The sequence below is a fragment of the Rhinolophus ferrumequinum genome, chromosome 2 (assembly GCF_004115265.2).
Source record: "Rhinolophus ferrumequinum isolate MPI-CBG mRhiFer1 chromosome 2, mRhiFer1_v1.p, whole genome shotgun sequence".
Lineage (NCBI taxonomy): Eukaryota > Metazoa > Chordata > Mammalia > Chiroptera > Rhinolophidae > Rhinolophus > Rhinolophus ferrumequinum.
The window spans coordinates 9,557,490-9,581,846 of NC_046285.1; the positions used below are offsets into that span (position 1 = coordinate 9,557,490).

At 35.1% G+C, this 24,357-nt stretch overlaps 1 protein-coding gene across 2 annotated transcripts in view; it reads left to right on the top strand.

Moving 5' to 3' along the window:
- Window positions 1-24,269, top strand: part of EIF2A (eukaryotic translation initiation factor 2A) — a 37,362-nt gene extending 13,093 nt beyond the window's left edge. For both annotated transcript variants that reach the window (XM_033129131.1, XM_033129138.1), the window contains exons 3-14: window positions 1,176-1,250; window positions 3,780-3,898; window positions 4,942-5,041; window positions 5,394-5,476; window positions 8,988-9,061; window positions 9,206-9,350; window positions 9,560-9,676; window positions 14,313-14,884; window positions 16,819-16,932; window positions 22,228-22,359; window positions 23,205-23,270; window positions 23,872-24,269. In XM_033129131.1, the coding sequence (XP_032985022.1) occupies window positions 1,176-1,250; window positions 3,780-3,898; window positions 4,942-5,041; window positions 5,394-5,476; window positions 8,988-9,061; window positions 9,206-9,350; window positions 9,560-9,676; window positions 14,313-14,884; window positions 16,819-16,932; window positions 22,228-22,359; window positions 23,205-23,270; window positions 23,872-23,937 (1,663 nt within the window). In that variant the 3' untranslated portion in view covers window positions 23,938-24,269. The remainder of the gene's footprint in view (window positions 1-1,175; window positions 1,251-3,779; window positions 3,899-4,941; window positions 5,042-5,393; window positions 5,477-8,987; window positions 9,062-9,205; window positions 9,351-9,559; window positions 9,677-14,312; window positions 14,885-16,818; window positions 16,933-22,227; window positions 22,360-23,204; window positions 23,271-23,871) is intronic.
- Window positions 24,270-24,357: the final 88 nt, after the last annotated feature.

Below are 24,357 nucleotides of genomic sequence, written 5' to 3' on the forward strand. Positions count from 1 at the left end.
GGCTGTGCCTCCTGCAACTAAGATTGAAAATGGCGACTGGACTTGGAGCTGAGCTGTGCCCTCCACAATTAGATTGAAAGACAATGACTTGGAACTGATGGGCCCTGGAGAAACACACTGTTCCCCAATATTCCCCAATTAAAAAAAAAAATTTTTTTTTTTTTAATCAAAAAAACAACCACCATGAGTTGCACAAGTATAGGGTGGAGGACATTTTGCTCAAAGCTGTTTATTATTAGGGTGGTGCAAAATAATTGCGGTTTTTGCAATTATTTTTAACCTTTTAAACCACAGTTACTTTTGCACCAACCAAATATGAGGAGAATAATAATATTGCAGTAACCAGAAACTGAGTATAAGCCACCATTATTGCGTGATTGCAGAAACACAAATGTCATCTTCAGATGAATTAATGCAAAGATAGCAAGTATCTAGTCTAAGAGGGGTTACTGGTCAGTTCTCAAGCACTGTTATTTAATAATTCAAATATTTATTAGCCATGAAGTTCTGATCTAATGTTGTAACTATACATATGGACACTACATGTACACACATACACATTTCTGTTTGGGTCTTCATTAGTTGTTATCTCCAATTCAGAGAAACAGTACTTAGAGTTTTGATCATTTGATAGAATATTGCCAAGAAGTCCGATTTTCACGTCTGTTTTATACAGAATCCTGCATCTGCATAATTATTTAATGGGAAGATCCTCTTGTTACACATTCTGTCTACACATGAGAAACTGATGGAAGGTGTTTGCCCTTCAAATCCAGGAACACTTCTTGGCCACCATTGTTTTGTTATGCAGATGGTTTGGGTCATTCTTCACAAAGTATCCATTTTGAAATCCTTCAGCCCTCTCAGTACCCAGGCTGAAGGCTGGTAACTTGCACATTCATTCACTTCCGTTTTTGGGTTGTCACACATACTAGATATTCACCCAAAGGGCTGTTTTTCTTTCTTAAGATTGATCTGTTGACATAAAATCAATTTCTAGTTTACTTTCCAGTAGTTGCATTTTAAGAGAGAAAGTATTTTGGTAGACTAAAATATTTTGAATTATTTTCTAAAATTTATGTAAGTTCTTAGTCATTAAATTGTAGTAAAATTGTGGATTTTTAGAGAAGTATTAATGCTTATTAATTTAAACTTTTTTTTCTTGTCCTTTTCAGGGAATCTGGGAAAAATTGCAAAGTCTATACCTTTAGTAAGGATGGGACCTTGTTTGCCTGGGGCAACGGAGAAAAGTTAGTGTCCATTTATGTAACAGTTTATGTATGTCACGAGTTTAAAGCATAACTGGCATTGTTTGAATATGTATTTGGGTCTTATTAATAAAGTTCATCTTTTAATGTCATGATGCAGTTAGGTATTATGTCCAACATAGTTTCCAAAGTTGTTAGTTTCTGTGTATGTGCCATGACTTGTTTGAATTATTTAGTTACTTCGAATTAAAAAGTAATATATGATAAAGGGCATTAATTTAATGCTGAAGAAGCTGAGAGGTTGTTTTAAATAGTGTTCTAAGTTATTGGTTAGGGTTACTTAAGTTCTGCACTAACATTTAGAGAATAATTCTTTGCTTGTATACTTTGGATTTAAATACTTTATATCTTTGCTGTTAAACTAATAACAGTTATCTACAGTTATTAGTTTTATTGTATATAAAAGTATATCATCTAAGTATCTGCAAGTTATTCAAAAGTATGTTTAGTATAGCGTATTTTACATAAAATAACCATATTACACAATTGGTCTGCAAAAAAATAAGTTTTGATTAAATGCTCATCAAGAAATCCAGTCCTTGTTAATTTTTCCATAGTCACTATAACATTTCATTTCACAGAACTAGGAAAATGCCCGAATATTTGTTGCTTGATTTAAAGTTATTTTTATTGTTGTTTTTACCCAATGTTTTTCACCTACTGTGGTAATGTATTCTGAAGTCTTTCAACTATCAGGTCAGATTGGATCAAACACATGATTTTTTTAAAATTAGTGCTAAAAAGATTACATTGAATTGATTTACTTTGTGACTATAAATAGCTGGCAGATTGGCTTTTATGGTTAAATATATTGTTTTATTTTATATTTTTAAGTTATTAAATCCAACCAATAAACTACTACTCTTAAATTACTAAGTATATAATCATATTGGGGCTTATCCATGTTGACTATCTTAATCTCAGCCGAAAAGAAAGGATGTACTCAAATTTTCTTTTTGTGTGTGTGTGTATGTGTGGAGGGTAACCTATTGTGGGTATTTGGGTTTTATTTTTTAAAATCCATATTTTAGTTTATACTATTTGAGTAACGAGTTAATAGAAATTTACTGTCTAATGGGACATGCCATACTTCTTTTCATTGCCTCTTACCTTTTTGAGGTATCTCTGTTCTACTAGCTAAGATTTGTTGAGTAAGTCTGTTTTTACCTTGGCAATTATTATTAATTATTTTGTATACTTTATTCATATCCCCACTTGGCTATCTATTGGATTCAACTCTGAATCCTTCTAATATGTCCGCAAATGCTGTATCTTTTTAATACGTGTTTTCTATACCTGGTTCTAGCATTTATTTCCTTAACGTGCTGTAGCCACAATGATATGTAATGTTCCTGGGGCAAGAGAAACAGTTGTAATGTATTGATTGTGATCTTTGCTGAGTTCATAGTTAACTAAGCCAGAAACTTTAATTGATTTTTCATTAAATATGTGGTTTTTTAAATTAAAATAAGTACCCTTCGTTAAACTAACAGTAACTCTTAAAAGTTATCAAAAACAAAAAAGAAAACTTCATGTAATTCTAAAGTGTGTAATTTACAGTAAGTTGTAAAAAAATCTCGTGTGTGTGTGTGTGTGTGTGTGTGTGTGTGTGTTAAAACAGTCTGCAGTAATCATTTGTTACCAATTTCTGCTTATCCTAACCCAGTGTCCTCAAACTTTAGTAGAACAAAGTAAGTTTAAGCAATTTTTGGAATAAGATGGAATATCTTTTTTTTCTTTAACCCCAAAGAGTACATAAGAGCAAGTCAGCCAAGCTAGTTTTAAAGCTTGACTCTGGCATTTATCCATAATATGATCTTGGGTAAATCATCAAATCATTTCATTTTTCTGAGCCTCAGTTTCACCATTTGTAAAATGGAGGTGATGATGCCTATCTTATAGGACTGTTGTGAGGATTAAATCAGAAAATGTACGTAAAGTGGTTAGACCATGGTACATAGCAAGCATCCAAAACAATGGAAATTGCTTTTATTATACAATTGTGATTTTGTTATTATCATACCACAATGATTCTTACAGTTCCATCTTTTGGAGACTGCGTCTGAGATTTTAATAGACATCAAAAGTCTCTTTGCTGACTTCCTCAGCTACTACAGCTTCCATTTACTCAAATTTTAAAATATACTTTTGTTTTAGCACCTCTTTTCTCTGGTTTGATATACCTCAGCTTTTCTGTAGGTTAGCTCTGTTCACTTAAAAGCCTATTGTTTCCTTTTCAGCTGAAGGTAGAATTATCTTTTGTGTCTTTCTACTAATTTGATATTATTTCTCAACACCAGCCTTATCTAGGGGCCTTTTGGTAAAATGTACACTGTTTTTTTTTCATTAAGGTGTTTATTGGGTATTTTCTAGAACTAACCGAAAATTGATTTTCATGAAAAATGAACACATATGAGTGATCTGTATTTAAAAAGGGGTATGAATGTCTCGGGTAGTGCTGGCTATTGTAAAACTGTATTCCGTTGCTGAAGTAATTTCTTTTGAAACCAGAATAAATATTTTCAATGTCACTAACAAGGGACTGCTGCACTCCTTCGACCTCCCAAAGGCAGTTTGCCTTGAGTTCTCGCCAAAAAACACTGTCCTGGCAACGTGGCAGCCTTACACTAGTAAGTATTTTCCAATTATAACAACATTCGAACAGGACCAGTTCAATTCAGTGGGAGAAAAGAGTTTACAACCTTGTAGGAAAGTATTCTAATCTTTATGATAGTAAATAGTGTGTGAATATTTTAAACCGACAATGAATCTTGTATTCCCCAAATACAATGGACTTGAAATAATTTCAAAGTATAGTAAGTGAAAAGACCCATCATGAGCTAGAGGAAAAGAAAAAGCCAAAATTTAGAAAGTAAATAACCACTGAATAGAGAAGATCTCAAATATTAAGAGTAATAATAACCTTTAAAATAAAAAACATTTTAAATAATCATCATAAATGAAAGAGGAAGTACAGTAGACACAACATCTAAAAAATGTGTATGTTATGGCAAAGAATTGGAAATGGTGTGTCATTTTCTAACACATTTAGAGATATAATAATACATTATATGAACATTTTATATAGCTGTGCTTCATAAATGAGTAATAAAATATTGGGGATTGACATAAGGGTTTATTTGAAGAAACATTTTCAAATTATGTGTGGATATTGTTGAGTAAATATATGATCATTATTCCTTGTTGGGTTATAAACCTGAGTTCTTCTCGTAGGCATGGACTCTAATAATCTTATTTTTCCAAATAAAAGGGAAATTGAAAAGCAGCTGAGAATCTTGAGTGGTTTCATATAACTGTGTGCATGTGTGTGTGTGTCTTATACATACAAGCTTTCATAGTAAGACAAATTAATCCATTTAACAGCAAACCATGTCTAACTTGATAAACAAGAAATCTCTTAAGTATTCTTAAAATCTGTAGTAATTAACTCATTTCAGAAATGCTGAACTTTTGCTCAGACAGCTGCCATATTGTCATGGCTTTAGGAATGGGAAATTAAATCCATAATTAAAGCTAATGGGGAAAGTTGATTTAAAGCAACTCTCACACTTGATAGTTTATGATCTTGTTCAAATTTTTTCAAAGAATGAAAATTTTTTTACTAGTGTTAGGAGACAATTATTGTAAAAAGAAAATATTGTTTTTATTGCAGCTTCTAAAGATGGCACAGCTGGGACTCCCAACCTACAACTTTATGATGTGAAAACTGGGACATGTTTAAAGTCTTTCATCCAGAAAAAAGGGCAAAATTGGTAAATAAATGCTTTAAATATTAATTATTTAGAAAATATTTTAAATATCTTCATTGTATAATGTTTATTTCTTTGGTATTGGTTTAGAATGTAACTTGTCAGATCAAAATCTAGATCTGAGGATTTTGTATGTAGGAATGTAATAAACACTTGATCTTTTGTTTAGTATTTGATTGAAAAAGAACACTATTTTTCTTATTACATGTGGTAACTAAAACTATTAGTAATTGACTTAACATCATATTATAAGTATTGTTCCTTAAATAGTAAACAATATCGCAAACTTTTACATGATAACATGTGATGTTGCAATCTGTCTACATGTTTTTTTATATTCTTTCTTTCAATGTAGGTGTCCATCCTGGTCAGACGATGAAATTATTTGTGCCCGAAATGTTAGCAATGAAGTTCACTTCTTTGAAAACAACAATTTCAGTATGGAAAGATTTATGAAATAATTTTATTATTTACTATAAACATAGAATTTTCCAAAATACTCAATATTAATACATTGCTATATGTTAATATATAATATAAATAATTGTTATATTAATTCATTTGAATAACTTGTCAATCTAAATGCTAGTGAAATTTTATAACACGAAGATTTTCTTTTATAACTTTTTAGTATCTAATAATTTCTGTTAAATTAAAACATTTAAATATCTCTTTCTGAATTTATTTGCTATTGAAATTCTGTGATACAAATTTTTTGATGTTTTACTGTGTAGAATTTCAAACACAAAAGTAGACACCTAGTCCCAATAACCATCAAACCGATCCTACTTCGTCCACCTATCTTCCATCTCTCTTATTCTGCTATAGCAAATTCTAAAGATCATATAATTTTACCTGTAAATATTTCAGTATCTCTGAAGGTTAGGACTCTTTAATTTTTTAAATTTAGACAGAAGACCATTATCACAGATTATAAATTACCTGTCCAGTGTTTAAATTCCTAATAATTGCAAACATTATATATTTTTTTAAAATTCAGGATCCAGGGGATGGCCAGTAGCTCAATTGGTTAGAGCGCGAGCTCTTAATGAGGTTGCCAGTTCGATCCCTGCATGGGCCACTGTGAGCTGCACCCTCCACAAGTAGATTGAAACAACTACTTGACTTGGAGCTGATGGGTCCTGGAGAAACACACTTAAATAAATAAATAAAAATTAAAAAAACAACAAAAAAACTCAGGATCCAAAACAAATTCCTCACTTTGCAATTGATTGATAACATCTTTTAAGTTTTTTTTTAAGCTATAGGTTACCTCTCCATCTCCTCCCCTTGCAGTTTATTAGTTAAACAAGGTTACTTATCCGATACATCTTCTCATGGTTTGAATTTTGCTATTGTATTCCATCTTATAATTTAAAACGTTCATCTGTCCTCTGTTAGTAGCTAATTTGAATCTAGAATTGGTCAGCTTCAAGTTCTTTTTTGGGAAGATGAGGGCAAGGCTGTATCATGAGCCAGTATTCAATTCTTTTATCATGAAGCACATACTGTCTTACTGTCTTTAAGTTTTTAGGATTAGCTGACATTAATGTTCACTGCCTAGATCCATTATTTCATGAGTGGTTGCAAATTGGTGATATTCTGATTACCCTCCTCCCCTCTCGTTTATTAGGTGTACTACTTCTACAAAGAGAAATTCCCCCATCTACTGTTTGGTTACCTAGTGGTACCATTTACATAGGAAAGGCAGGATAATATTCTTTTCCTTTATCACTTTTAATATGATGAGTTCTTTCTCTAGCAATCTTCATTGCAACCACCCCCCTTTTCCCTACACCCCCATTATCATGAACTGTAGATTTAAACGTATATGATATGTTTCAATCCATTGCAATTATTATTCTTATTGATGCTCAAATTATCCTAGCCGTGGTCAATTAGTCTTTAATGACTTCTTTGCTATATGGTAACCGAAGGTGTTCTAGGATTATCTTGTATATTTTCCACTGTACACCTAGAATCAGCCAATTCTTCAAGATACTCTGATTCCTTTTAGTGAGAAATGGCATTTAGAGACTACAGTCTGGGTGTAGGAGGTTCTTATTGCTACTGGGTTAATCATTGTTTCTAGGCCTTTTTTTTTTTTTTTTTTAAAGATTTTATTGGAGAAGGGGAACAGGACTTTATTGGGGAATAGTGTGTACTTCCAGGACTTTCTTTTTTTCTTCCAAGTCAAGTTGTTGGCCTTTCAATCTTAGTTGTGGAGGGTGCCATTCAGCTTCAAGTTGTTGTCCTTTCAGTTTTAGTTGTGGAGGGCGCAGCTCAGCTCCAGGTCCAGTTGCCGTTGCTAGTTGCAGGGGGCGCAGCCCACCATCCCTTGTGGGAGTCGAACTGGCAACCTTGTGGTTGAGAGGATGCACTCCAACCAACTGAGTCATTCGGGAGCTCAACGGCAGCTCAGCTCAAGGTGCCATGTTCAATCTTAGTTGCAGGGGGCGCTGCCCACCATCCCTTGCGGGACTCGAGGAATCGAACTGGCAACCTTGTGGTTGAGAAGACGCACTCCAACCAACTGAGCCATTCGGGAGCTCAGCGGCAGCTCAGCTCAAGGTGCCGTGTTTCATCTTAGTTGCAGGGGGCGCTGCCCACCATCCCTTGCGGGACTCGAGGAATTGAACTGGCAACCTTGTGGTTGAGAGCCCAGGCTCCAACCAACTGAGCCATCCGGGAGGCAACTCAGCTCAAGGTGCTGTGTTCAATCTTAGTTGCAGGGGGCGGAGCCCACCATCCCTTGCGGGACTGGAGGAATTGAACTGGCAACCTTGTGGTTGAGAGCCCATTGGCCCATGTGGGAATCAAACCAGCAGCCTTTGGAGTTAGGAGCATGGAGCTCTAACCGCCTGAGCCACCGGGCCACCCTCTAGGCCTTTTTTTTTTGTTTTTGTTTTTTTATCTTATCTCTATTGCCTTTTGCCGACACCAGAAACCTGGTTCTCTCGGATACCAGGGGTGAGAGTTTGAGAATATCACATTCACATAATTACTCATTTGCTTTGTTCCACATTAACCACACAGTGTTCTGAGAATGACAATACCAATAACATGATTACTGAAAATGATTGAAAGAAAAAGTTTGGCAGTTCCTTTTGTTCTTAGCCCATTAATGACTGTACACTTTTGAGTATATTAAAGAAGAATAGGAGTTCATAACTCTGTTCACATGTACCAAAGATGGCATACAGGCTGATTTGAAGTATTATTCAATCATTATAGCCATACACTTCGTTTTCCTGGTTTTGAGACTCATTTCTGCCCCATTGATTTTGTGCTCGCTTACTTGCTTATCTTACTTGCCTCTTTGTGAGCATGGCCAAAGGAGGGAAACTGCTATTTGGGCAGTTTGGTATGCTGCTTTGAACAGCTATGGATCTCTGACTTTGAAAAAAAGAAAGAGTAATAGCTCTTGATCCCATTAACGAGGGGAGCAGTATTGTTTATAACATGGGTTCTGACTGCCTGGCGCAGAGTTAGCACTCAATAAATAGCAACCATTTTTACTCGTGTTGTGATCTTCATTATCATGTAATTAGTTACAGAACTTCCATATCCACATTCTGCAGTAGCAGGCTAGAGTCCTCTTTCCCATCTAATGGGCTTTATTTCAGAGGTTGAAGAGAACAGGCATTTATTGAATACCTACTATGTGTCTGGCACTGTGCTCTTAAAAATCAATCACTGGGAGTTAGGTATATAATCCCATTACTTGCCCAGGGTCACGCAGCTAGGAAGTGACTGAGTAGGAATTGAAGTGTAGGTCTGTTTTGCTTCCAGCCCGTGCTTTTCCCAGTATGTTGCTCTTTCTCACCTACATGAGGCTACAATGAGCAGTATTAGTGTATAGTTATATTAACCTTTTATAACACATTCAGAATTTAACATAATACTATTAACTTCTCTCATTAATCTAAAACCATTTACTTTTTTTTAGATACAATTACAAATAAATTGCATTTGCAAAAAATTAATGATTTTGTGTTATCACCTGGACCCCAACCATACAAGGTAATCAGCTATGTTTTTGTCTGCTCATGTGGAATATTATGAGATTAAACTTTTTTTTAGTCTTTAGTGACTGTAAAAAAAAAAGTCCATCTTAGATTAAATACTTCAGGAAATTAAATAACGATTTACATCTATGTATCTTAGGTGGCCGTCTATGTTCCAGGAAGTAAGGGTGCACCTTCATTTGTTAGATTATATCAGTACCCCAACTTTGATGGACCTCATGCAGCTTTAGCCAATAAAAGTTTCTTTAAGGCAGATAAAGTTACAATGCTATGGAACAAAAAAGGTATGATAAATATATTTTATCCCTCATTTGTTAATCAAGTATTGATTTAGACTTGTATTCCTGTATTCCTGTGTGTATAGGAAAAAAAGTACCAATGCTTATGTAATGAAAACTTACATGGCTCTGTTACATTTTTTCATGTATTTTTTTTTTAATCGCCATTAGGTTAATTTGTGTTTTAAATCTAATTAAAGATTTTCCTGTTACAGCTACTGCTGTGTTGGTAATAGCCAGTACAGAAGTTGACAAGACAGGAGCTTCCTACTATGGGGAACAAACGCTGCACTACATTGCAACCAATGGGGAGAGTGCTGTAGTGCAATTACGTGAGTATTTCAGCAGTCTTCCTGTGATAAAAATGATGGTAAGAAATACTGTGCCATAAAAGTGATGTCACCGAAATTCTTGATCAAGTGCTAAAACTCACATATCTTATAACCTTTGAGATAAACTTCCTCTTAAGAAACTTAAAATCATCTCCAAACAGACCTTATTTTGACAGGATTTAGTTCTGCTAGCACTTAATTAGAGAGCTTGCTGAGTGAGGTGATTCCATTATAGTTGTTCTCTTGGGACTTATTTAACTTGTTAGGACAGTAAGTTCATCTAGTAAGGTTAGCACTGTCTTCACAACTGAAGAATATGGTACTGCATTTTTTGTTTTGATGAGCTAAATGATTAGGTTGGTGCAAAAGTAATTGCAGTTTTTGCAATTATTTTTAACCTTTTAAACCACAATTAGTTTTGCACCAACCTAATAACTGTAAAATAATACAGTCTTAAAATTCTGGCAACTTCCTAATTTTTTTATTTTGAATAAAACGTGTAAAAGGTAACCTTCCTTACAAAAAACTATGTATTCCATTGAAGTTAGAAACAAAACAAGGTTGACTCCCCGTTCTACTATTATTTAACATTTTGAAAGACCTAGTCAATGTAACTGATCAAAAGATAAAGTATATAGTTAGTTGTACAATGAGAAATCAAAATCATCCCTGCTCATCTAGATGAAGTCACAGTATAAACAACAGCCACTTAAAACCCATACTGGAAGGAAAGATTCCATATTGCAGCAACAAAAACAAGAAATATATAGAGCTGATGGGAAGAAAACTTAAACTGAGGGACAAACTGTGACCTTTAACAAGAATTTTATAAACATGTCATTTCTCTCCAAACTGATCTATAATTAAATTAAAATGCCAGCAAATTGTTGTTGTTTTTTTAAAATTTTTTTTTGACTGGGTAGGCTTGTTCAAAAGTTGATACTGAAAAATAAACATGCAAGAATGTTTTGAAAATTGCAAAAGAAGAGTAGGGCAGGGGGAGTTCTGACACAACTAGATATTAAAATATAAGACAGTTGTAATTAAGACAGTTTGGTTCTGGCTTATGGATAGACAGATAAATCAGTGGAACAGAACAGAATCCAGAAATAGATCCAGACTTGTGTAACTTCTGATACATAATAAAGTCAGCATTTGAATCAGTGGGGGAAATATTGATTATGTAATATATGGTATGGGGACAGCTAGCTAGCTATTTGGAATAAAAAGTTAATAATGCTGCCTCTTCACCAAAATAAATTTCAATTGGACCAAAAAAATATAGTTAAAACTATGGAACTAGAAAAAAATATTTGAGAATTTGTTTTTTCTAATTTTAAAGTGGAGAAAGACTTTCTAAACAAGGCATAAGTCATAAGGGAAACGTGATAAATTTGAATGTGTAAAAATTATAGATTTCTGCTTGGGAGAAGAAAAGAAAGTTAAGCAAAACAAACAAAAAATTGGGGAAAACGTTTTTTAGACAGGCAAAGAATAAGTGTGAGAAAAGGTGAACTCTGTTAATATATCAAGTAAATCAATAAAAGTCCAATAACTGGAGAGAAAAAATAGGCATGAGACAGTAAAAAGTAGTCCACAGAAAAAGAAATGAAATTATGTGTAAATATATTAAAAGGTGCTTAGCTTATAATAAAAGAAATAGGAAGGAGAACAAGACACAGTTTTTCACCTTAGTAGGCTGGCAAAGATAAAATATGAAACTACACAGCATGAGTAAGAGTGAGGGGGAAATCTGTACTATCAAACACTATTGATAGTATAAATTGGTACAACTTCTTTGAAGGGCCTCTTGATGGTATGTTTTCAAGTAAATGTATACGCCCTTTGACCAGGCAGTTTCACTCCTAAAGATAGATGTATTTGAACACTCACAGTGGAGTATATGCAGCAAGGTTAGTAATAGAATACAGTGCAACTGAAAAAGAATGAGGTATCAATAAATGATTGATTGAATGAATGAATGAATAAATGAGGCAGATCTTAATGTGCTTATACGGAAAAATCTCTAAGCTAGAGTATTAAATGCAACAACAAGGTTTAGAACTTTGGGGGTTTGTGTGTGCGCGCGCTCTCTTAAGAGATACTTAATTTCAACGATAACATTCTGAAAGGACATCCAAGAAATCTAATCTCGCCTTTATGTAGAGGGACTTATTTTTGTGGCTTGTCTTTTTATATAGTTTATGTTTTTACTACTATGTGCATATATTACTATCTCTTTGAATAAAAACTGTTTATTAATAGTAGTAATAATGCTGCTATGAACCCACATTGCCAAAGTGTAAAAGAAATAATTAAGATTCATTTCTGGTTCTTAAATAAATTTATGGTTACATATTACTGTATTTCCCCAAAAATAAGACTGGGTCTTATGTTAATTTTTGTTCCAAAAGTCCAAAAGACGCATTAGAGCTTATTTTCAGGGGATGTCTTATTTTTTCATGTACAACAATCTACATTTATTCAAGTATAACAGTCTACATTTATTCATGTACAAAAATCTACATTTATTCAAATACAGTCATGTCGTCTTTTTCTGGAACGTCATAACTCTCCAAACCCCGAATTCCGGCTTGAATTTCTTGCGACTCCATTTCCTGTAGAACCATTGTCCCCAATCACTCATGTCCAGCAATAGAGCTCCCCTTAAATGAGCACTTCTTGTCCATGTAGCCTGATCATAGTGCATTGACAACATAGCTGTCAGTGAGTTTATCCCATGAATTCTTCACCCAAGTCACGACCTCTTGCAGGCTAGGCTTCACAAAGTTTCTACACTGATTTCTCTCTATTCTATTTTCAGTGTAGTCATTGATTTCCATGTGCAAGTGGTCCTTAAATGGCTTGTTTATTGACATATCAAGAGTCTGGAGACAGGCAGTCATTCCTGCAGGAATCATAATTTGATCTATTCTTCTCTCTGCAAGGAAGTTCTTCATGTCTTTAGTGCTGTGAGTGCTGGCTGAATCCCAGACTAGCAGACCGCTTTGGCCACCTCGCAAAACAAGTGGCAGCATTAAATTGACCCACTTCCTTATAACTGCTGTGTGCACCACGCTTTTTTGTTTTTAAGAACATAAATGCCTAAAACACGTTCAACTTTATCTTTCTTGCCCTTAGTGATGATTAGAGGTGGGGCTTTCTTTCCATCCAGACGAATTGCCAAAATACAGGTAACACATGCACTTTTGTAACCAGTGGAGGGTATGTAGATTGACAAGGCACCCCTCTGATTAATTGTCGTTTGAGATACTTGGTCCATAAACACTGCAGTTTCATCCGTAGCAATCATGTTGGAAAGTTGGCATTTAGAAAAGTCGATGCCATCAACAAAGGACTTGAATGCAAATGCACGTTTTATAACTTATAACTTCAGTATCTTCCAGCTCGAACAGTGTTCTCGATCTTAGAGACAGTTCATATCACTGAAGGAAGCCATCTAGCCAGTGTTGTGATGCTTTGAGTTCTTCTGGGGATATTTCTAACTGTAGTGCCATTGCAAAAGCAAATGCTTGAATATCAGCCCTGCACACAACCAAAGCCTTTGCTCTCCTGTGAGCAATCCATTCCCAGATGATTTCTTCCAGTTCAGGAAATAATGGTTGCCGACCTGATCCACACTTGGGCTTCTTAGCATTTCCCTCGTCCACCTGTTGACTGAGGTTATCATACTCTGCTCACCATTTTCAGACCATTTGGAGATCCAACTTCTTCTCTTTGCAGAAAGCCATAAGATTCTTGCCCCGGGAGTCCTCCACAAGTCCTTTCTTGTACTTGATGGAATGGCGTTTTCATTTTGCAGTCATCTTGTCTGGGGGTCAAATATTATTCCATTTAAATCTGCCGTTAAATCAAGTGTTAATTGAGGATGTATGAGACAGTAGTGGCACCAAAAATTATGACAATTAAAAATGATGGTCTACACAAAAGCGACGAAAAATTGCAGGCACCAAAATTCAGAAAACATTTTTTTATTTCACACGAGTGCATTAAGTACATCGTTACAACACACGACGTACTGAATTATGAAAATTCATATTAGACACAACCACATCGGTTCGTTATCAAGTGTGCACATTATTCATGCCTTGTGTCTGTACTCCGAGTGGTCATTCGGCAATAAGTCTCGAGTTCATCTGTTTACATAGGCGTTTGCCTCTCGTCCAAAGGCGCCCACTTGGGTATTTACAAATACTTAATTATAATTTGTTACCATTTATTTTAAGTATTAATGTCAATATTATTTATATTTAATTATATATTAATATTATTATTTTATAATTCAATACGTCCGTCATGTGTTGCAACGGACATACTAAATGCATCTGTCTGGCTGATGATCTTAACTGGGGCTTATTTTTGGGGTAGGGCTTATATTACGAGCATCCTGAAAAATCATGCTAGGGCTTACTTTCTGGTTAGATCTTATTTTCGGGGAAATACAGTAATCTCTAGTATATTACAGAAAAATATTTTAATTTTTGACATACCATGAAATTTTTTTATTTTTTTACTGTCTGACATGTTTATGAGTGTCATATGATTATAGTTTGTGCTAATAAATATATTCATGTAATTGTTTATTGCTAATTTGAGTTTTGTATTCTTTTTCTAGCAAAAAACGGCCCCATTTATGATGTAGTTTGGAATTCTAGTTCTACTGAGTTCTGTGCTGTTTATGGTTTTATGCCTGCCAAAGCAACAATTTTCAACTTGAAATGTGACCCTGTGTTTGACTTTGGAACTGGTCCTCGTAATGCAGCCTACTATAGCCCTCATGGACATATATTAGTTCTAGCTGGATTTGGAAATCTGAGGGGACAAATGGAAGTGTGGGACGTTAAAAACTACAAACTTATTTCTAAACCAGTGGCCTCTGATTCTACATTTTTTGCTTGGTGCCCAGATGGTGAGCATATTTTAACAGCCACATGTGCTCCCAGACTACGTGTTAATAATGGGTACAAGATTTGGCATTATACCGGCTCTGTCTTACACAAGTATGATGTGCCATCAAATGCAGAATTATGGCAGATTTCTTGGCAGCCATTTTTAGATGGAATATTTCCAAAAAAAGCAATAACTTACCAAGCAGTTCCAAGTGACTTACCCAGTGAAGAACCTAAAACTGCAACAGCTTATAGACCCCCAGCTTTGAGAAATAAACCAATCACCAATTCCAAACTGGTAAGTAAAGTCTTAGTGCTTTGGTAGGAAAAGCTTTTTCAGTGTGTGGAGTTCTCTAGATTGTTTCCTCATGCAGGTTCTTGTGTTATTTGGCACCTGATTGGAATATACACTCTAGGGGTGGAAACAGTGGAGAACCTATTGCTGAAAAGGGTGGACAACTCATATTGTTAAGTTGAAAAAGTAGTTAGTTTAAAACAAGTAACTGAATATGTCATATTGGTTTGTAGATCGTTGGCTCAAATTGAAATGCCTGTCAGGCCAGGTTGGTGATGTAAGGCAATGATGTCTGGGAGAGAATGGCAACAGGGAGAGAATGTGCCATCTTTGAAGGCCATGGCTACCCCACAGCAGTAGCTGCTTGTTTCCATAGGAGATTTGAGGCCCAACTTGCCAAAATGTTTGATTTCTTTTTTTTAAGACAAGAAGTCTGGATGCTTATGTGAAATTTATCAATTTCTAAAAATGCTGTTGTTCAAAGAAAACACTTGTTTTCCTTAGGCCATCAGCCCACCTCTATTGTAAAGTTATGACCAGAATATTGGTCAGATTCTTATCTGCTTTAAAATGGTAGCATTTCAGAGCTCAGGAGAAAGCATTTATAAATGACCTGGGTTTCCGTGATGATGTTAAGAAATAAAGTTGCTCTGTAAGTCTTTCTGTTATTAGAAAAGTGACGGTATTGTAGGTATAAACTGGGGCTTCCAAGTAAATGGGGATATGTAGTTCCTTAATTATTAGGCTCTCGGGAAAGTAAATACTTTTCCAAGGTACAGATACTCCTGTGCCTCCCTTGTATAATACCACTTCTAACCCTCTCGAAAAAACAAAAGAACAACCTGTCCTCATGAAATGTAGTGGTGATCTCTAACTTCTTGACTTCACTGAAATGTTCCGTTTAAACATTTTTGTCATATTAAGTTATTTTGTAAATATATATAAACTTATATAACAAATTAAGCCCTATTTATGATATTTGTATTAGATCAGAAAAGAAAGTATATTGTATGCTTTAGATTTGTCCCATCAGTGTACTGAAATTTTCGTTACCTAAGATAAAAACAGGAGTAACTTACCGCAGCCTATCCTGCAATCTAAATATGTGTAAATTAGCACAAAAGAAACTTTGAATTGGTGTATATTTTAATTCTCTGATCCATAAAACTAATTTTTTTTTTTTTATGAGAACATTTGCATTCTACTCTCAGCAAATTTCGGTTATTCCATACAGTATAATTCCCATGTTCTATATTACATCCTCCTTGATCCTGTACTTAATTCACCTTCCTGTTGTGGAACGTAGTTGATAGATGGTTGTATAAATATCTGATGATGGAATCAATTGTCTGGTTTCATAAAGTCTGACAAGTTACTTAGGTTTTTGTAGGCCTCTTTATTATGTTAATCCTGGATTAATAATTATGCAGTTATCCCTATTTCATCTATTTTCTAATAGTCTGTTTCAGTGTTTCTATTTGCTTTTGTTTTTAAATTCTGGTATCTGATTTTGCAAGTCAAGGTCTAGCAAATAATTCTTTGTGCAAAGAAAACAAATGAGGGAACTGGGTTTCTGTTGGCAGTAGTCAGATCCAAAAAGATTGCAGAAGAAGCTGTTGTTGATGTCTAACTTTATAAGAATCATGTGTCAGTGGTAATACTAAGAAAAGTTCCATTGTTTCAACAACACCAAAGTGAATTTTGCCAGCTCTTATTTGCCAGGTAAATAATCTGAAAGATAACTATCAACTAATAGGAAGTACATCATTAAATCCATGCTGACAGTTGGAGTGTGTCCACTACTAATCAGAGTTTTGAAATATTTGCCAGTGATTTTAAAATAAATTGGTAAAATAAGTTTATCTGTATAATTTGTAATATATGTTTTTGAAAACATGGACTCTATTTCAAAATTGTTTATTTTACATTTTCCGTAGCACGAGGAGGAACCACCTCAGAATATGAAACCACAACCAGGAAATGATAAGCCGTTATCAAAAACAGCCCTTAAAAATCAAAGGAAGCATGAGGCTAAGAAAGCTGCAAAGCAGGTATTTGGGGCACTAATCCCTTCAAAACAAAACAAACAAAATCAGTTAAATTAGCGTTAAGCCTGAAAGTCTTGAAGTCCGAAAGATTTGACTGTTATAAAATGTGGTTGGAATTAGACTTAGTCAGAATGTCTTTCTTTTGTGTTTGCCTATGATTTTTTAAGTATTCCTGTGTATATAATGTGAAATTAAGGAAACTGGACATGACTTTAAAACCTGAAACCCTAATGGGATTATAGAGTATGTTATTTTCTATAGACCTTTTTGATGGAGACTTTGTGAAGTGTTTGCTTTCTTGAAAACATGTTTTTGTTAAGAGAGAACAAAAAGTACATGACTATAAAGCCATTTTGTCACGCAATATTGTGTTACTATAGGAAATTATTCAATTAGAAATCTAAGCACCAGAAGTACCCAAACAATGGAATTGTTCTAAACTGATTTTTATATGATTTTGTAGTTGAAAAACCACACTAGTGTAATACTTGACAAATTGTGATGGTGTGATAGTGAGATTAGCTGGGCTGGGAATATCTGATTAGCGGTGACGACATATTTGAGATTCAAACAATGTGGTTGTGCGGGTAATGCTTGATTCTGACAGTTTAGGTTGCTTATGTGTTTTGGTAGACAGTTGTTTTAAGGTGTAGAATTGCATTATGTAACCATATTCTGCTAAAATCTGGGTTTAAAAAAATCAGTGTGCTCTTTTGTAGTTAATATATTTTATCTCCAGAAATATCTTTAACATAGCTCAAGTTAGGTCATTCTGAGTAAAATGATCCACTCCATGTATTACACCTGTGTAAAAATAGAACTTGTCCTTTCCTCATTGTGGTTAGAGACCTCTGTGGGCCCTGTGTGTTACCTTATAATTACTAGTAGGTAAGAGTCCGTTGTTTTTTTCCCAAGCTATTTTTTTTATAGCTGATATTTTTTCTAATATAATTAACAAAGAAAAGTTTTAACGTGTACAATGTGATGATTTGATACACATATACATTGCGAAAGGATTCCCCCAACCAGGTTAATACATCCATCACCTCACACATTTATCTTTTTTGGGGGCTGAGAGCACTTAAGTTCTACTCTCAGCAAATTTCATTGATACACTGCAGTACTATCAACTGCAGTGTTATACACTATATATACCGTGTTATACACTATATACTCAGACTTTATTCATCTTATAACTGAAAGTTTGTATTAACCTCTCCCCACTTCACCCACCCCCCAGCCCCTTGCAACACCGTTCTACTCTGTTTCTATGAGTTTGACTTCTTTTATTTGGATTCCACATATAAAGTGATACCATGCCATATTTTATCTTTCTCTCTCTGGCTTGTTTCATTTAGGATAATGCCCCTGGTTCATCTATGTTGATGCAAATGGCAGGATCTCTCCTTTTTTAATAGTTGAATAATATTTCACTGTGTGTATAGATATATTATCTTTATCCATTCATCCGTTGATGAACACTTAGGTTGTTTCCATACTTTGGCTATTATGAATAATACTGCAATGAACATGGGAGTTCAGATATCTTGAGATTATAATTTTGTTTCCTTTAGGTATATACCCAAAAGTGGGTTGGTAGGCCATATGGTAGCTCTATTTTTAATATCTTGAGGAACCGTCATACTGTTTTCCAGAGTGGCTATACAAAATTCCTTCTAATAGAGATTTAAGGGCCTTCTAAAACCCACTCATCTTAGAATCCTGTTTATAAGTGATAATTCTTCCTTTTATCAGATCTTTTTAGTATGACCATCACTGGTATTGAGCTAAGGTCCCTTTGTAATAAAATATTAGTTGTTTATTTTGTATGTTTTTCTGGTATTTGAGCACATAAAATTTGGGTCAGTGTTCATAGAATTAGTATTTCTTATTTAGAAAAATCAATATTAAAATATTTGGACTTTAAGAGAGAGAGAGCCCTTATGGTTGGTTTCTTTTTTTTATTTTGCTTTTTTTAATATTTTATTGGGGAATATTGGGGAACAGTGTGTTTCTCCAGGGCCCATCAGCTCCAAGTTGTCCTTCAATCTGGTTGTGGAGGGCACAGCTCAGCTCCAAGTCCAGTCACCGTTTTCAATCTTAGTTGCAGGGGGCACAGCCCACCATCCCATGTGGGAATTAAACCGGCAACCTTGTCATTCAGGGCCCGCGCTCTAACCACCCGAGCTATCCGGCCACCCTTCTGGTTGTTTTGAAAAAATAATCTATGCCATTATTGTAAACCATAATGATTACAAAAACAACCAACCATGCAATTACCCATGTGTGTTACTTACTAAAGATGATATTACTGACCCGTTATTTATGGAGTCGCTCTTTTCGTGTTTTCCCAGTGGTGGCAAAGGTTTTCTTTTCTTTTTTTTTTTTTTTAAGATTTTATTGGGGAATGGGACTTTATTGGGGAACAGTGTATACTTCCAGGACTTTTTTCCAAGTCAAGCTGTTGTCCTTTCAGTCTTAGTTGTGGAGGGCGCAGCTCAGCTCCAGGTCCAGTTGCCGTTGCTAGTTGCAGGGGGCACAGCCCACCATCCCTTGCGGGACTCCAGAAATTGAACGGGCAGCCTTGTGGTTGAGAGCCCACTGGCCCATGTGGGAATCGAACCGGCAGCCTTCGGAATTAGGAGCATGGAGCTCTAACCGCCTGAGCCACCGGGCCGGCGCCGGCAAAGATTTTCTACTTGCAAGATAATCCTTTCACTGTGCACTTTGAGACAACTGGCTGGAATTAGTAAAAATTTTGGTTGTGTGATAGAACACAGGTAAAGGGTCCATGACAGTATCTCACCTTGACCACACCTTCTCAGCCCTGACTCTGACGTAAGTAACCAAGGATAAAGAAGTCAGATGTACATAATCTAACCAAGCACTTTTATAAACTGGTGATGGTTTTATAAGCTTGTCAGCTGTACCAAAACGAACTGAAACTAAGAATTTAATCTTACCATATACATATTCTTTCCAGAGAATGGCCAGAATTTACGTATAATAATGCAGACATTTTAACTTATTCTCGGTTATTTACAATATGGTAGAAAATTAATTTTGGGGGGTGGCTGGTTAGCTTAGTTGGTTAGAGCATGGTGCTAATAACACCAAGGTTGCCGGTTCGGTCCCCGCATGGTCTACTTTGAGTTGCGCCCTCCTTAAAAAAAAAAAGAAAGAAAAATAAATTTTATACTTCACTTAACTTTAATAGTTTTTCACATTTGTAACATTAACCTTCTTCCTTCCTAATAGAAAAATTAAGATCCCCAATTCATTACAAACAACTAAATTTAAAAAACTTTTAAATCTGATGTCAAAAGTAAATTTTGATAGGTAAAGTATCTCTTCTGCTTTTATCCACTCTTCTTTAATTTTATGAAGAATACAAAACGACATTATCAGTACTTATAAGCTCCTTAAGAGTAGAAACTAAATAGTTTCTTTCTGAATACTCTGTTAAAGCACTCAGTAATGTGCTTTCACATAGAATTAAGGTTTGTTGCATTGGAGTATACAAAAAAAAGTATAACCAACATGACTTTAAAAAGAAAAGGTGACTCTAATTTATACTCTCTAAACACTCTCAAGCAGACATTTTTAGATTTGGATTATCTAGGAGCGATACCCTGTACCATGTTCCCCTGGGATGCTTTGGGAATTCAGAGTATTCCACCCAGAATTCTGAGTAAGAGGTTTTGAATTCTTGGGGTTCCATGTATTCCACTGGGAACTCTATGAAGAAGAGGTAGAAGCTCTATCTCTAGGCCAATAAAGACTTAACTCCCCCCCCACCCTTGTCAAAACATACATCTTGTCATAATTACAAAAGGAGAGTCAGTCTTTGCTCTTTCATTTATTTAGCATGTGCAGTAAAGCGTGTATTATGCTGGGGGCACAAGTAGAACAGGAATAAGGAAACCTCAGGTACTATCTAATGGGGGATAGTGCAGTGTCGTGTTGCAATAGGGATACATACCACACGTACAACTAATCTGGTCTCTTGGGAGGTGGGGTCATTTGCTGGGAGGCCTAAAGGATAAGTAGGGTCAGCCAGGTGACCGGAAGGGATTCAAGGCACAAGGAACAGTAAAAAAGAGTTGTAAGTGCAAAGGCCGGGAAACAAGAGTTCACAGCACCTTAGCGGAAATCAGAGTGGTTCAGAATCAGTGGTTCCTCGGTGAGGAGGGATGAGGCTAGAAAGGTCATCAGAGGTCTGATCACATGGAGAGCAATGTACTTTCAGGACAAAAGTTTTCCATGGCACTTTGTTGCAGAGCTGAGTCGATCTGGTTATAAATAAGTCTCTGTAGGACTTATCCTGTGGCATCATCCGTTACCTGGACTTGACCATACACACTTGTAGTTTGGAAGGATATCAGAGGAGTGAAACTTCACATACCTTAATTGGAAGAGCTTCTCACGGGCCGGCCTGGTGGCTCAGGCGGTTGGAGCTTTGTGCTCCTAACTCCGAAGGCTGCCGGCTCGATTCCCACGTGAGCCAGTGGGCTCTCAACCACAAGGTTGCCAGTTCAACTCCTCGAGTCCCGCTAGGGGTGGTGGGCTGCGCCCCCTGCATTAAACAACAGCAGCTGGACCTGGAGCTGAGCTGCGCCCTCCACAACTAAGACTGAAAGGACAACTTGAAGCTGAACGGCACCACCACAACTAAGATTGAAAGGACAACAACTTGACCTGGAAAAAAGTCCTATAAGTACACACTGTTCCCCAATAAAAGTCCTGTTCCCCTTCCCCAATCTTTAAAAAAAAAAAAGCCTCTCACATTTCCAAAACATTCATATAATCTCCCAAAAGATCCAGAAATTTTGAATGCTCATTGGCTGATACAGAAATCTCCTAGTTTATTCTGCTAAGGTCATTTCATTTCTTTTCATTTGTATTTTCATTATACTACTAACATATTACTAAATACTAAATTACTAATTACTAAATTACTAATTTATACTAAAATATTACTAACATAATATTTTTAAAAAATTTATTGTTAGGTTACTTTAAATTCTAGATCTAACAAAGTGTTCTCAATAACAATTATAGAGTAAAAATCTTTTGTCTCATACTGTGATTTTGTTTTTTAAACTGCATTGTATTTATTATGGAACAATGTAGCATACTTTATGAGACCTTCAGTTTAGATCCTTTCTTTATATAAATTGTAGTATAAAACATAAAATGACATTTTGGGTCCGCATTTTATATACCAAGGCTTTTTTGGTAGAAGTACTTTAATGTTTTCATTTTAGAAAATTGAATGTTTGAAAATATTTCCTGTAGGAAGCAAGAAGTGACAAGAGCTCACCAGATTCAGCACCTACCCCTGCCCCAGAGAGCTCAGCACAAAAGACTGTGCCTCAGTCAACTTCCGGAGACCCTGAGAGAGACAAAAAAATCAAGAACCTAAAGAAGGTGAGCGATTTAAATGAAAATAAGACATGTTTATTGAAAGAAATACGTGAGAATCATATAAAACAATATTTAAATACCTAAAGACAGGAATCTAAGACTTTTGTAGCAGCTCTCATCATTGCTTTCTACAAAATACTCTAACTCGGGAATGGTGCTGATTTAATTTCTATCCACAAAATGTTTAGTGGCTCTTAGTCTTTTTATTACTGATTTTTGGAGTAATAAGAAATAATGTACATTTGTACAGAAATATGCTGAACACTTTTATACTCAGTATTTCACTAGACAGTGTAAGATAGGTGGGAACAGATCTTTATCCCAGTTTTAAAGATGAGGAAACAGAGACAAAAAGAAGTTTATCAACTTGTCAAATTACAACCAGTTTGTGGAGGTAAAACCAGGTCTCTAGAGCTTTCCCTGGGCTGCACTATGAAGTTTCTTTTAAAACTAAAGATATCATCCAGGTACAATGAGGTGCTAAAATAAATGGTGAAATTGGTGATATAGTTACACATATATATATATGTATGTATGTATACATATTGACACGTATATGTATATACACATACGTATACATAAACTCATAACAATTACAAGCTTGAAAAATATTTTACTAAATCCCGTATTTTTTTATTTTCAGAGTTGGAGCATATTTTATTTATTTTTAAAATTTTCAATTAATTTTACAAAATAATTCACCTTAGCATTTTAACAAACTATTTTTGATACAAATGTAAGATAATTGATTCTCCTTATTCAGAAGATTGAGTTGTTAATAAGAAAATTTGCATTCCAAAATAACATTGTTCCTTCCTCTTGACTCATAACATATTTGATGTTTGCAGAAACTGAAAGCAATCGAACAGCTGAAAGAACAAGCAGCAACTGGAAAACAGCTGGAAAAAAATCAGGTCTTTTCTGCATTTTTCATTTGGGCTCATAATCACTACTACCCTTCCCTTTTTCTTACAAGCAATTGTTTAATTGGGTAAGGGAGCACATAGATTTAAACTTCTTTTGAAAATCACGTGCCATATATTTTTTAAAGTTTTTACTCTTAAACAGGGATGGATAGGAGGAGACATAATGTAGATCATGGTTAATGAGACAGTTGCTATTCCAAACAGGCGCTATTGCTGCTGAAAATCAAGGCAATTTATTATGTTAGACAAATACAAGATTTTCTTCCTTCCTATATCTCAGATTGCACTACCCTGTTTGCACCTTTTCCTCCTCCTTTCCTCAGCACTTTTAAGCCCAAGTGTAGAATGGAAAATTTACTGGACCTAAAGGAATGTAGTAAGACAGCTTCTGTCCTTTGCCCCCTTGATTCATACCAGATAACAATTTAGAACTTGTTTCTAATATGCATTTTTAAATTTGGGTTTACCAGTGGGTCTTATAAAGTGTCAGAAATACTCTCTAAATGTTTTCTTCTTTGCTATTTTGACTATAGATCCAGTAATTATTTTATTTCCTGTTGAATAACTTTATTGTCTTAAACTTTTCTAGTTGGAGAAAATTCAGAAAGAGAAAGCCCTTCTCCAGGAGCTGGAAAATTTGGAATTGGGTATTTAAAGATTCACAGAAAGCAAGTTGGTTACCAGAAATCACTGTAAACATCTTCTGTTAAGTTCATTGGCGTGTACGGAATATCCATGTGCCCACATTTTATGTTCACCTATAATTTTAACCATTTATCTAAGATTCTGCGTATGTATGAAATTATTTAATGATGCCTATTATATTGATTTTTGCATCCTGCATCCTCTACCATTTCAACATATGATATAAAAAAGAGACACATGGATTTTTCTAGCTAAGCTTGATCTATTGAAAGACAGATGTCATTATTTTTTAGTAAGGGATGGTATTTACCATATAAATGAATAAAGACTTTTTAAATTTAATCGATTTTGGTTTTGTTACGAGTTCCTCACTCAAGAAGTCCTTTATTAATTTACAAGGCAAGTTTCGGAAAATTGTCCTTTGAGTGCT